Source organism: Ictalurus furcatus, chromosome 9, assembly GCF_023375685.1.
Source record: "Ictalurus furcatus strain D&B chromosome 9, Billie_1.0, whole genome shotgun sequence".
Lineage (NCBI taxonomy): Eukaryota > Metazoa > Chordata > Actinopteri > Siluriformes > Ictaluridae > Ictalurus > Ictalurus furcatus.
The window spans coordinates 13,084,313-13,097,160 of NC_071263.1; the positions used below are offsets into that span (position 1 = coordinate 13,084,313).

Genomic DNA, 12,848 nt, shown 5'->3' on the forward strand with positions numbered 1-12,848 from the left:
ATTACATTTACATGCTCCCATTAGATATGCAGTAACTAACTAAATGGTAGAAGGGCAATGTGTTACATTCTTTGAGTTTGGTTTCTTTATAATTTCTTTTAAAACATCCTTCTCTTTTTTCTTTTTTTTTTTGTCTTCCTACACTTCCTTTATTATATCTTTGTAATTGCTTTATCCAAAAAGACCCAAAATAGCAAATCCAAATGTGGCAGACTTATTTAATTCACAGTATTTTTAATTGTTCTTGTGCTAGCCTGTCAGTAACATAAATATTTTGTAGAATAACCTTAATGAACAGAGCAAGTACAGAGCGATGACAAAATATGCAGGAGAGCTAAGGCAAATAACTGCATTCCAGGCAGCATCCTTTTTCTTTTTTTTCTTTTTCTTCAAAAATACTTTCTCATCGTAACATTTACTGTGTTAAGTCCATTGTGCTACCCTCAGCGTCTGATGCCTTTTTCCTGTTCATTCTCCGTGTAGTAATGAAAAACATGCTGAGATGACTAGGATATATCACTGCTGATGCTATTGTCTGGGGGTGAAGTGGGTAGTACTGGGCCTCTGAGGTGTAGTGCATGAACTGTAGTAGGAGTAGACAAACAGATACTTAGTACATACGGGGCATCCATAGATACAGAGGTAATGGAGGAGATATCAACAGCGTGCAGTAGGGGAGTAATTCCAAAGTGAAGGCAGAGGAGAGGGTAGAGGGGCAAGAGAATGGGGACATGGAAAGGGAGGAACGGAGGGAGGAAGGGATGGGAAGGTAAGGGAGCACTCAGTATTCATCCTGGTCCAAGTGGGCCTGCTCATCTATTTCCTCATCTTCTGGCGCTGCAAATCCTTCCTGCATCCCGAGAAACATGCCATTTTTAGAGTTTATTCTCGTGTCTCTCGATTTCTAACCTTACATTCACACTAGCAAGTTGCACATGTTGCCTGTAGCTTCTCTCTTGTGGGCATGTTAGTGCTTCTGAACTGTCCCGCATTTTGTTAGTTACAATGAGGAACAATAGTAACAAAGCAAGCTAACTGTACCAGCTACATACATAAACTCACCAAAGGCATTAACATCTCTGCTACTTCCTTCCAAGCTTTCATTTCTTTATCTCTATACACATAATGGGAGTCATATATGACAGAATAAGATGAAACCGTGGTTGTTTTTTGGGCAGCAGTCTGTAAATGGGAACTAATTACAGGTAATGATTACAAGTTGTGAGCAGGGAACTGAAGAAGTGTCAGACTATATGCACCACAGGATTGGTCCTGAGGAAACTTGTGAGCCAATTGTTTGGATTTGCTGCTTCACTGTGTCATACATAATTTGCATGAAATCTCAATTCAAATGTCACGCTGTCGCTTTGTCACTTGCTGCTGTTACTAAATTCATGGCTCCGTGTTACGCACATACATATAAAACGAATGGGTCATCTGTTTGCTTTGTCTTGCTAGTGTGAACGCAGGGTAAGGCATACTCATTCGACTATTAACAAATCATTATCCACTCATCCATCCATTCTAATATGCACTGGGGTTGGGAATAGCCAGGCATACCTCTGTGGCATAAAGGATGTCAATTATCCTAGAGAGGATGGGGTTGTTCTCGTTCTCGTGTTCCTGGCAGATCAGCTCAATGTCTCGCAGTTTGCTGAAGTAGAAATCTCTTTCTTTCTCCAGACCGTCTACAGTTAACTTCAGTTCCATTAACTTTACAAAGGAAACAGAAAAAAAAAACGGGAAGGACGACTTCTTTTACTACCGAGAGAGGGCAGGCAGAGGTAGATCTATTCTGAGGAATATAGGTCATTAAAAACAGGCCAAACAGTTCTGAACCTATAATTAGAATATTGGACATACAGTAATCAATATCATCATCATCATCATCATCATTTTCTTTTGGCTGCTCCCCTGAGAGCGCAGGATTCTAGCCACTAGACCAGGAGGGGCAATCATTTGCTACACTATGACTATAGAAAAGAGTTCACTCGTCCGTTCAAGTATTAGGCTGAGATAAATAGGCAAAGTATCAGTTCATAAAGATAGATTTACAATTGTGTAGAATTATTTAAAAAAAAAAACAATTATACATCACCCAATACATGTGAAACACTGGAAGGCAGATTAAGACTTCCTTACCGTCCCAGTGACTCTACCTGTTGATTAAGCTCCATGATCTCAGCATCGCCACCTCCATTCCGAGTAAGACTGGGGTTCTTCCTGACAGTCATGTTCATCACCCTCTGTGGCGTGGGCATGTTTTTGGGTACTGTTGGCGATGTTCTCTGTGGCCCTGAAATTAAAACAACTTCAGTGATGAGCCATATGCTTATTATCAGCAAGCTATTCAAAGAAAAACATGTTTCATGCAGTAAGCTGATGTACTTTAAGTATGCAGAAGTAGCAACATTTAATGATGTGCTAGGTTAAATCTGGTGTTTAAAGCCTGCGTAAGATCAGCCTTCTAGTCTAAAGCCGTTGTACAGACATTTTGTTAAATCTGTAACATTGGTTAAACTCAAATGGGAACAGAAACTCTGTAAAATATGATCTTTTTGGGCACGTTTAACCAAAGTCACATCATTATGAAAAGATGTTATTAGAGACTGAATTGTGGACACATTTCCAATCCGGCCCAATGACATCACAGCAATTGTTAACCATATTTAATTTGCAGGTCACTTTTCATATTTGTTGTCCTATTATTGACTCCAAAATTGCATAATATAATTTTTTTTTAACTATATAGCTCAATTTTAATATTTTCATAGTACTTACTGACATCAAAACAATGAACAATTTCCAGATTGTATTTCTTGCATTGTTGGGTAAATAAGACACAGGGATCCTTGTAGTGCATGAGAATAATCTGAGTTCAGACTATACATCATTTAAACCAGTAGCCATCAATGTGCAACTTTGCTTAGTTAGTCACATGTTTGCATTGAGAGTTTTCCCAATGGCACTGAGCTGAATATTTCACCACAAGTTGCAATTTCACACTGTTTACTTTTATGGAAGCTAGAGCATGGCGCAATCATTCCCAAGACCGTGCACAAACCGGCCACTTGCAGGGTAGAAGCTTAGCGATGGATGCAGCAGAGGTGCAGTAGAATTATGGGGTTACCTGGACCAGTTCTCTTGGGTTTGTAGAAAAAGGGTTCACCTGGATTCGGGGGAGGAGCGATGTCTTGGCCCTGTCTAGCTTGAAGAGGATCATACTCTTTTCCGTCGTAGTTGGCGTCGAAGAATTTCTTGAACCACTGGACGAATTCAAAGTTGTCTTGGAACTTCCCTTTTACAAGCTTTTCCACTGGGATTATCTGATCGTGTAATAAACAGGAAAAATAATTACAAATAGACAAGTCATTCGGGTCGTTTTGAACATCTCATAATATTGAGTCTGGGTAACTGAGTTTGTCGTATAAACTTGAAGACATGTTGACACTCACTGCCTAAAAACTGATGCCAACATTTTAAATGATCAGTTTTTCAATAAACTAAGCAGAGCACAATGTACAGACACTTGATGTATAAAACTGTAAGATACGTAATCAAATGTAATTAAATTAATTAAATGTAAGGTAATCACTATAACAGAATTCCCATACAGTGTTACAGTGCTGTGAAAAAGTATTTATTTTTTCTGATCTCTTCTGTTTTTGTGTATATCTCATCCTAAATTGTTTAAGAAATTAAAACAAAATCTAAGATAAAACAAAGGCAACCACACTATGCCAAAGTTTAAAGAAATTCCAGAAATGATGAGGAAGAAGGTGAATTAAATGCATCAGTCTGGGAAGGGTTACAAAGCTATTTCAAAGTCTCTGGGACACGAAAGGACCACACTGAGAGTTGTGATCTCCAAATGGAAAAACTCGGCACAGTAGTGAACCTTCCCAGAAATGTCTGACCTTCCAAAATTCCTCCAAGAGCACAGCAACGGCTCATGCAGCAAGTCACAAAAGAGCCAAGGACAACATCAAAGGATCTACAGGTCTCTCTTATATCAATAAAGGTAACTGTTCATGACTCCACTATCAAAAGACACTAAGCAAAAAGGGCATCCATGGAAGAGTGGTGAGGAGAAAACCACTGCTAACCCAAAAGAACATTAAGGCTTGTCTGAATTTTGCCAAAACACACCGTGATGATCGTCAAACGTTTTTCGGAGAATGTTCTGTGGACTGATGAGTCGACAGTGGAACTGTGTGGAAGACAGGGGTTCCGTTGCGTCTGGCGTAACCCAAACACTGAATTCAATTAAAAGAACATCAAACCTACGGTCAAGCATGGTGGTGGAAGTGTGATGGTGTGGGCATGCTTTGCTGCTTCAGGGCCTGGGCAACTTGCAATAATTGAGGAAAACGTGAATTCTGTTCTCTACCAGAAAATCTTAAAGGAGAATATCCGGTCTTCGGTCTATAATTTGAAACTCAAGTGCAACTGGATTACGCAGTAAGACAATAATCCAAAGCATAGGAGTAAATCCACCTCTGGTAAATTAAATAAAAGGTAAATTAAAGTTTTGGAGCGGCCTAGTCCTGACGAACCCAGTTGAGATGCTGTGGCAGGACCTTAAACAGGCAGTTCATGCTCGAAAACCCTCCAATGTGGCTGAACTAAAGCAGTTCTGCAAAGAAGAGTGGACCAAATTTCCACCACAGTGCTGTGAAAGACTGATTTCCAGTTATCGGAAGCTTTTGGTTGCAGTTATTGCTGCTAAAGGTGGCACAACCAGATTTTAAGTTTAAGGTTTAAGGGGGCAGTTAATTTTTCACATGGGTGATTTGTGTTGGATAACTTTTTTTGGCTTCAATAAGAAAATAATAAAAATAAAAACTGTATTGTGTGTTTACTCAGGTTGCCTTTGTTTTATGTTGTATTTCGTTTGAAGATCTAAAACTATTTAGTATGAAATATACACAAAAACAGAAGAAATTAGAAGAAATACTTTTTCACAGCACTGTCTGTTGCATATTTATATTGCATAAGTGGTTAAAGCAATAATAAAAAAAGGACTTTTAATACATTATAAGACATTGCTGAACAAAAAAGCCTTGCTAACTGATATGGCACAAAAATAAATATTTAATACAATGAAAACAGACTAACTTTGTCCACACTCATCCTCTTGAAAGCTGCCTGAAGAACTTTGAAATTGTGTATATACTCGTGTTCCAGCTTGGCTTGGAATTTCACCTTCTTTAGAAAAATACACCCTGGGAATAACATGTCCATGAACTGACAATATGCTGCACCTATAGATAAACAAAAATGCAAAAAATGTTGACCTTGTTCGTTAGGATTTCATTATGCTTAAGTAAGGAGTGCCATTTTTATCTGGTGAACAAACATCAGTCAAAATTTCTCTGATCCAAATGAGTTTGTGAAACCTGGGAAATTTGGGGGGGACAATGACCAGGACTGAATATAGCTACGGTGAAATTGTCTGTCTGTTTAGTGATGAACATGGTGAGACTCACCTGAACATAGCTGTTCTATTTTGGTGTAGCTGAGCTGGAGAGAGTCATTCACCCATGCCAGCATGTCATGTCGGCTCAGGTTCTCGTTGGTTACAGACGTGGAGTATACATTCACCGCCATTCCTTACATGGAGGAAATTATGTAAAAACAGTTGTTATTATTATGTCTGGCTGTCCAAACAGTGAAAAGTGGCCAGTCCAACATGAACATAAAGTCAAACGACCTTTACGGCAGGCAGGAGTAACTGAATGCTGTCATTTAGGTAATTAATACTGATCAATCATGTGCAATATCACAGGGAGAAAGTAAATAGATCAGGTTTTCTTTCAGGCTCTCTCAGCAAAACATGGTGTTTGTTATAAAGAAGGCAGAAACACAGTACAACACCTTCATTATTAAATTGAATAAAGTTTAATTTTATGTAATAGGTTTAAAAAAAAACACTAAACAGCATAGTGCTCTGCTCCTCCACATCCTTGCTTATCTACAGTGTTGAATCATCACAGAGTAAGGAAAGCAAGCACATCACAATCCTCACTTGGAAGTTAATCCTTCCAGATTAAATTGGGATTCTTTAGCATTTAAAAAAGTTACCAAGTAACCTGGACACATCTGTTTCATCCAACCTGTTCAATAATCTGTGATCTGTACCAGGGGTTCTCAAAGTGGAATCTAGGGAAGTCCTGGGGTCAGTGAAGCATAGCCAGGGGGTCTCTTATTTATTTATTTATTTATTTATTTACAGCGGTGGAAATCCAATCCCATTCTCGAGCCCAACACATCAAATATTGAAGCACGGTCCGAAGCCTTTATCATCACATGCAGACGGGTGTCTCTGGCTTCACTATAAAGATGTGCTTGGTAATTCTGTGGTTATTAATGAAAGCCAGTTTGCTTCAGCTCTCTGATGCAAAAAGTAATCACGTTTACTGGCTTTGCAGATGAACCGTGTGCTTCCAAAGTGAATGAATGAACAAGGCACAGTCTGTAAAAAAGAATAACTTCTGTGGTTTTCTATTTTTGTTATGCTTAAGTGCTGGTGGAAATCACAACTCATCATTATCAAGGTTATTATACAGAGTGTCCCAGATGTCTCCATACACAGAGGAAATTAACACTTTTTTTTTTTTTAGCAAAATGTCTTCCAAAATTTTTCATACTTAGTTTATGTATATATTTTTTCAGATAGCCTTTAAGAATGCCTCTGACATAACAAGAACGTATTGAAATCGTTCTCATGGCTGGATCGGGAAGCTGCCGCAAGGTTGCGTTGAACTTTGAACTTTAACAGGAAACATGGCAAGCGCATGACACACAACACTGTTGCCAAACGTATTAACAAATTCAAAAAGACTGGAACATTTGCAGACCAACCGAGACATGGATGTCCAAGAACAGCCACTGACAGAGGCACAACTGATGTGGTGCTGGCAAACATAGTCCCCTATATATGGAGACTTCTGGGACACCCTGCACTCTCAGAAAGGACGTGTTAAGATCCTACACACTTATTGTGCTCTTACTGTTTCAACACGTTGTGTTAAATTATCCAATAAATGTGTTAAAGGGGGGGGGCTCACACGAGTGACCAACACAATGTGTTAAATTATTGTCCAATCACGTTGTGGACTGTGCTGCTGACGTCATCATCCAACTCTAAACTCGCCTCTTGACCTTTTGATTGTAAATTAGCGTTCATCACTATTTAGCGTTAATGCTGCTGAAAATGCCTGGCCGAGTTTGTGATATTTGGGCAGGGAGCTCTCGAAAATGTATTCATTGGAAAACAGTAACTCAGCGAGTGATAATTAAATTTACGTATCGCAACAGCTTCAAAAGAGAATATCATGTACTGCTTCCTCAGTGTTGGGGTTACACTACTAGAGTCATGTTTTTATGTTGGCTGTGAAATATGGACTGAGGTTATTCTATAACTCTCTGTGTCCACATCTTATCTGAGGCTCCAAGTTATGGTTAGCTAGTGATGAGTGATGCTAACCTAAATGCTCAATCGAGTTGATAATATTACTTGAGCATGCTGCTTGTGGTAATATTAGACATTCTCATTACCTTTTTGGAAGTGAATGATAACGCAGCATTACAGCTATTCACCATGATGTAATACAGACAGTGGGTTAATGTTACTTACATTTAGCAAGTGTTTTGGACAAGGCAAGCTGTAGTAATTAGCATTAGGAGAATGGGTTAGATCCGTGTTTCTACATGTATTCGGTGAATGTTAATGCTGGTTAACAGGTGCAGACAGTCAGTGGCTATCAGAACTTAGCTAGCTCAGTAATCGAGGCCAAAAGATCTTCACAAGGTTAACATGACAAAAAGAGGGGTTGGGGGTTACAGAAGGTAATTAGGTGCTAAAGGCTGGAAATTAAATATTCGCAAGTTAGCTAGATTTTCCTGGTGAGTATGCAACACCGTTCTGTTGAGGTCACATTTCCAAAATTACACAATTTGGGATTCTGTAACACAATTTTGCTCTTTTTTCACTCTTTTACAGCTTTTCAAAAGAAAGGGAGTGAGACTCCTGTCTTCCCAGTTGGAAAATATGAGATTTGTAAGAAGATGCATCAACTCCAATTCTTACATCTGTCAAATGTTTAAATGATTTTAATAAAAGTCACCTGAATTTCATGCAACTGTTTGTTTATTTTGTGACCATTTTAGTAGAAGTTTAACATACAAACAAATTGCATTTTAGCATAATTGTAGGGGAAAAACTATAAACCACTAGGGCTGCAACAACTAATAGATAAAATCAATAATAATCGATAATTGAAATAACCAACAAGGAATTTCATTATGGATTAGTCGGGTCTGTGATGTCATTGTGAATAACTTCACACGCATTTCTATGAATACAACACATGTATTCTAAATGTTAGAAATTCACGCCAGTATTTCCATTTTACATGAAGACTTGTCCTGACAGCGAGCGAGTCTCCATTAAACTTCACTGAATTAGCGCAAGTCCACGCATCAATCAAACAGCACGCAATATAAAGGAAGTGCAATAACTGACTAAAATATTCATTTTGATCAAATATGTTGTTTGATGCTATATTTAGAGATATTTAGAAACTAAAGTAATTGTGTTTTTTTTATGAGAGCAGTAACTGTAATGGAGTTAGAACATGTAATCGTATATATAAATGTAAAGAAGTGTCAAACATTTACAGAATAATGTTACTGTGTTCAGATGAGTGAATATGTGTGTTACTGCAGAACATTCAACCTTCTTATCAGTTAACACATAGTTTGTGCTTTTGTTTTGCTTTTTTAATATAGTGATTTAACTTGTGCTTTAAAGTACAGCATAGCCCACATAGATACATTTAATACCTTTTTTCTCACAGCCTTCAGTTTGCACATTGTTTGAATCAGGCACAAGGCAGGGTACACCCTGGACAGGGTGCCAATCCATCACAGGGCACACTCACACACACACCCATTCATACACTACAGACACTTTGGACATGCCAATCAGCCTACCATGCATGTCTTTGGACTGGGGGAGGAAACCCCCGCAGCACGGGGAAAACATGCAAACTCTGCACACACAAAGCCGGTGGGAATCGAACCACCGACCCTGGAGGTGTGAGGCGAACGTGCTAACCACTAAGCCACCGTGTGCCCTGAAAAGAACATGTGATGTGTTATTTTTAAGACTGTGTACCGTAGTTACTAGCCTGTTACTAGCCTGTTTGACCTTGAATTGAACAGGTTTTAATCAAAACATCAACAACTCAAAACTGAGTAGCCTGGAAATAATCTCGCCTTGGGCTTGATGTGTTTGCTAGTTGGAAAATATAGAAATGGGTCACTCATAAAACAGACAAAATATTACTCTGTTTACACGTTTAAACAGATCATGGAGCATATGTGTACTGATGGGGTCAGTGACATGGACCTGCTCTGTCCAGGCCGATACATTTGACTCTGTGCTGCACTAAAAACATCATCACCTTTATAACACCGTTATCTGTAGTGTCCGCAGATCAGTGGTTCTCTGTGCCATGTTGGATGGGCAATCCTGACATGCAGTGCAGATGTGAGTGTAATCTGCAGATGTTTAACATGTGATTTGATTTGGCCCCACTGCACGCGCAGTACGGTTCACTCGTAGAGAAAAGCCCATGTGACTGTAGTTTATTGTGATGATGTATATTTACAATGACAAAAGAGAAAGTATGGAATTAATATGAAATTGAGTCGAAACACGTTGTCCTGAGTTCTCGTGTTACCTTTACAGTATCTCTGCACTGGGACACGAATGGCTTCTGCTTCTGTGTGCATATTTACTGTAAACACGTACTGTTCTAGAGGGCAGACATCATAATAACTGTGGTAGATTTAAAGACAATAACAACAACGTGATATTTATCAGCTAGCTGAGTCAGTAAATATGCACAGAGAGAGAGAGAGAGAGAGAGAGAGAGAGAGAGACATTGACATTACAGCGAGCCTTCACACAGCCCGCAGGCCCACACCGACACTGTCGTCTGAAAAGCTTCACACAGCTCTTATTTTAATGCTAACTTTTACTTAGAACATGGTGACTGGATTAAATGTCATGCTGGCTCACTAAAAATAGAAATAAAGGTCTTCATGGTGACAGGCCGCGGCGTCACTGTAACCGCCGTGTTCACTGACTGGACACTCAGACACTAACACAGCCACAAAGGCCCAAACGCGAAAATAGCCCAAGCGCGTTTTTAGCACATAAAAAACAATTATACAAAATACATATTCTGTAATTACTTACTGTACTGTATTCTGTAATTACTTACTGTACTGTTCCCAATGTAACCTACGTAACGCCTCCTGTCAAAATCCCAGACTAGCGCTGCTGGGTTTAGCGGTTACAGCGCGGTGCAGTGGTTTGTAACGGATCGCTACTGCGCATGCGCCTAACTGTCCGGCGCCCCGCCCCTGCCGTTTATATGCCCAAGTCTCATAGTTAACACTGTAACAAATACAAAGATTTCCACATGCATTTATTAGGGTAGATAACATATACTACTACTACTAATAATAATAATAATAATAATAATAATAATAATGTTAAATTTTATTTCTAAAGCAAATTCAAAGACAGCAGTTGATCCACAGTGCTGTACATAACATCATATAGCATAACATTAAATATCATGAGACAAATAATAAAATAAGTTTTAAGAGAAGATTTAAAAATGGCTAAAGACAGAGCGGATCTCACATGAAATGGGAGACTGATTTGGTGTGGTTTTTAAAAAAAATTATTATTATTGTTATTATTATTATTATTATTATCATTATTGTTGTTGTTGTTGTTGTTATTATGTTATTATTATTATTGATAATAATATATTGTTGTTGTTGTTGTTGTTGTGTTGTGGGGGCACAGTGACTTAGTGGTTAGAACATTTGTCTCACATCTCCGGGGTTGGGCACTCTGCCCTGTGTGCGCGGAGTTTGCATGTTCTTCCCGTGCTTCGGGGGTTTCCTCTGGGTATTCCGGTTTCCTCAGGGTACTCCGGTTTCCTCTGGGTACTCCGGTTTCCTCCCTCATTCTAAAGACTTGCATTGTAGGCTGATTGGCATTTCCAAATTGTCCGTAGTGTGTGAATGGATGTGTAATGTGTGTGATTGTGCCCTGAGATGGGTTGGCACTCCGTCCAGAGTGTCCCCAGCTTCATGCCCTTGTTTTGCACATAAATATAGACTGAGCATTGACAAACTGCTGTGGAGAAATCAAACACTTCAGTACATGGTGTTATTGGAAAATAATCAGCTTTGGGATCACATCACACCATCACTGATGATTTTCCTATAGCAGCACACCCTGTTTGGTTTTATTCCTTATATAGCAAATGTCCTAGATCTGGCCCCTTCTTGCCAGTACTTTTATACATTAAACGGAGAAAATGGGGTAGTGGTAGCTCAGTGGAAAAGAAATTTGACTTCTGAACAGAGTTCAAGTCCCACTTGAGCAAATCCCACTTGAGCAAATTCCACTTGGGCACTTGAGCAAGGCCCTTAACTCGCAATTGCTCAGTTGTAATTAAAAAAAAAAATTATAGAGAGATAAATGTAAGGGCCAAATGTCATACACGTAAATGATTTCTGCAGCTTGAAAGGGGACAAACTAAATACTTTAATTCAACAATATGTTGAAGAAAATTTCTCAGACAGTGAGGGAATCTGTATCAAGTTTACCCTGTGTCAAGGCTGAATGCAAAGTTCCATCCATTTTCAATACTGCTTATCCATTAGGTCGCTTGGAACCTGGAGCCCATCCCAGGGAGCATCAGGCACAAGGCAGGGTACACCCTGGACGGGGTGCCAATCCATCGCACAACACAATCACATACACATTCACACACCCATGCATACACTATGGACACTTTGATCATGCCAATCAGCCTAACCTGGACTGGGAACAAGGACATGCTTGCGAGAGGTTGGAATGTCTGTATGTTTAATTTGTAAGTAAAGTGAAGTGTAAGTAAAGTAAAAAGTCTCAAACAGAGGTTGGAATGTCTGTATGTTTAATTTGTAAGTAAAGTGAAGTGTAAGTAAAGTAAAAAGTCTCAAACAGAGGTTGGAATGTCTGTATGTTTAATTTGTAAGTAAAGTGATGCAGTGGTCAAAGAATATAATTTCAAATAGTTTCTTTGTTTTTGGTCTTTTTTTTTTTAGCCAACAAATGTAATAACTATATTAGCTATAGTTAAAATGTTACAGTACTGTCACATGTCAACAAGGCTCTTCTGGTAGAACTACTATGACATAACGACTTCTACCCCATTTGTAGCCTACTATGTCCTTGTCTAGTAAAGAGACAATTGGGGCTCTTTTGTGTCCCAAAATTTTTCAAGCCTCTAACAACAATCCAATTATACTGTAACCTTTTGCAGTACCTGTGTATGTTATTACTGTTATTACTATTGTATAGTTTGCATGCAGCTTGTCATAAGTGTGCCAGTAGGCATCACTTCCCCCGCTGTGCCATTTAAATGTATTATGCTTCTTTTAATAGATCGTTCCACATCCCCAGCATTTCTACACAATTTCGTGTAATGCATTGAGTGTGTATTGTCCATTTAGTTTGTTTGGTGCTGTTCGTTGCTCACTCCTAACAAGAAGGCTTATAGACATAAATTAAAAATAATTCTGAGCATTTCAGTTCCATTCAAGTCATTTGCTTAATATAGTTCAATTATACCAGCAGTGTTTAGCCCACTATTTAGCACTCTAACATAGGGTAATCTGCTTGTTACTGGTGCACTGTATTATGGGAAATCCGTATGTCATTTGGTCTCATTGTGATGCATTGTGGGATTGTGCATGTGTATGTCATT

The 12,848-nt window shown here is 38.9% G+C and overlaps 1 protein-coding gene across 3 annotated transcripts; it reads right to left on the minus strand.

Moving 5' to 3' along the window:
• Positions 1-121: 121 nt before the first annotated feature.
• Positions 122-10,411, minus strand: mapre3a (microtubule-associated protein, RP/EB family, member 3a). 3 transcript variants are annotated; one of them, XM_053633064.1, is made up of 7 exons: positions 10,296-10,411; positions 5,490-5,612; positions 5,119-5,264; positions 3,131-3,326; positions 2,160-2,296; positions 1,561-1,713; positions 122-850 (listed from the first exon to the last, which is right to left on the minus strand). In XM_053633064.1, the coding sequence occupies exons 2-7, from the start codon at positions 5,608-5,610 to the stop codon at positions 782-784; spliced, it is 822 nt and encodes a 273-aa protein (XP_053489039.1). In that variant the 5' UTR covers positions 5,611-5,612; positions 10,296-10,411; the 3' UTR covers positions 122-781. The 3 variants fall into 3 exon arrangements, with proteins under 3 accessions (XP_053489039.1, XP_053489042.1, XP_053489038.1); XM_053633067.1 differs by having other exon boundaries at positions 3,170-3,326; positions 10,296-10,405; XM_053633063.1 differs by lacking the exon at positions 10,296-10,411 and having other exon boundaries at positions 5,490-6,356.
• Between the last annotated feature and the right edge of the window lie 2,437 nt (positions 10,412-12,848).

What these genes read in the sequence shown, in the direction of transcription:
- mapre3a (XM_053633064.1), bottom strand. Translation starts at nt 5,610, where the DNA reads ATGGCGGTGAATGTATACTCCACGTCTGTAACCAACGAGAACCTGAGC. An exon ending in AATAGAACAGCTATGTTCAG is followed by an intron (nt 5,265 to 5,489) that starts GTGAGTCTCACC and finishes GTTTATCTATAG; the next exon opens with GTGCAGCATATTGTCAGTTC. An exon ending in ACCCAAGAGAACTGGTCCAG is followed by an intron (nt 2,297 to 3,130) that starts GTAACCCCATAA and finishes TTTTAATTTCAG; the next exon opens with GGCCACAGAGAACATCGCCA.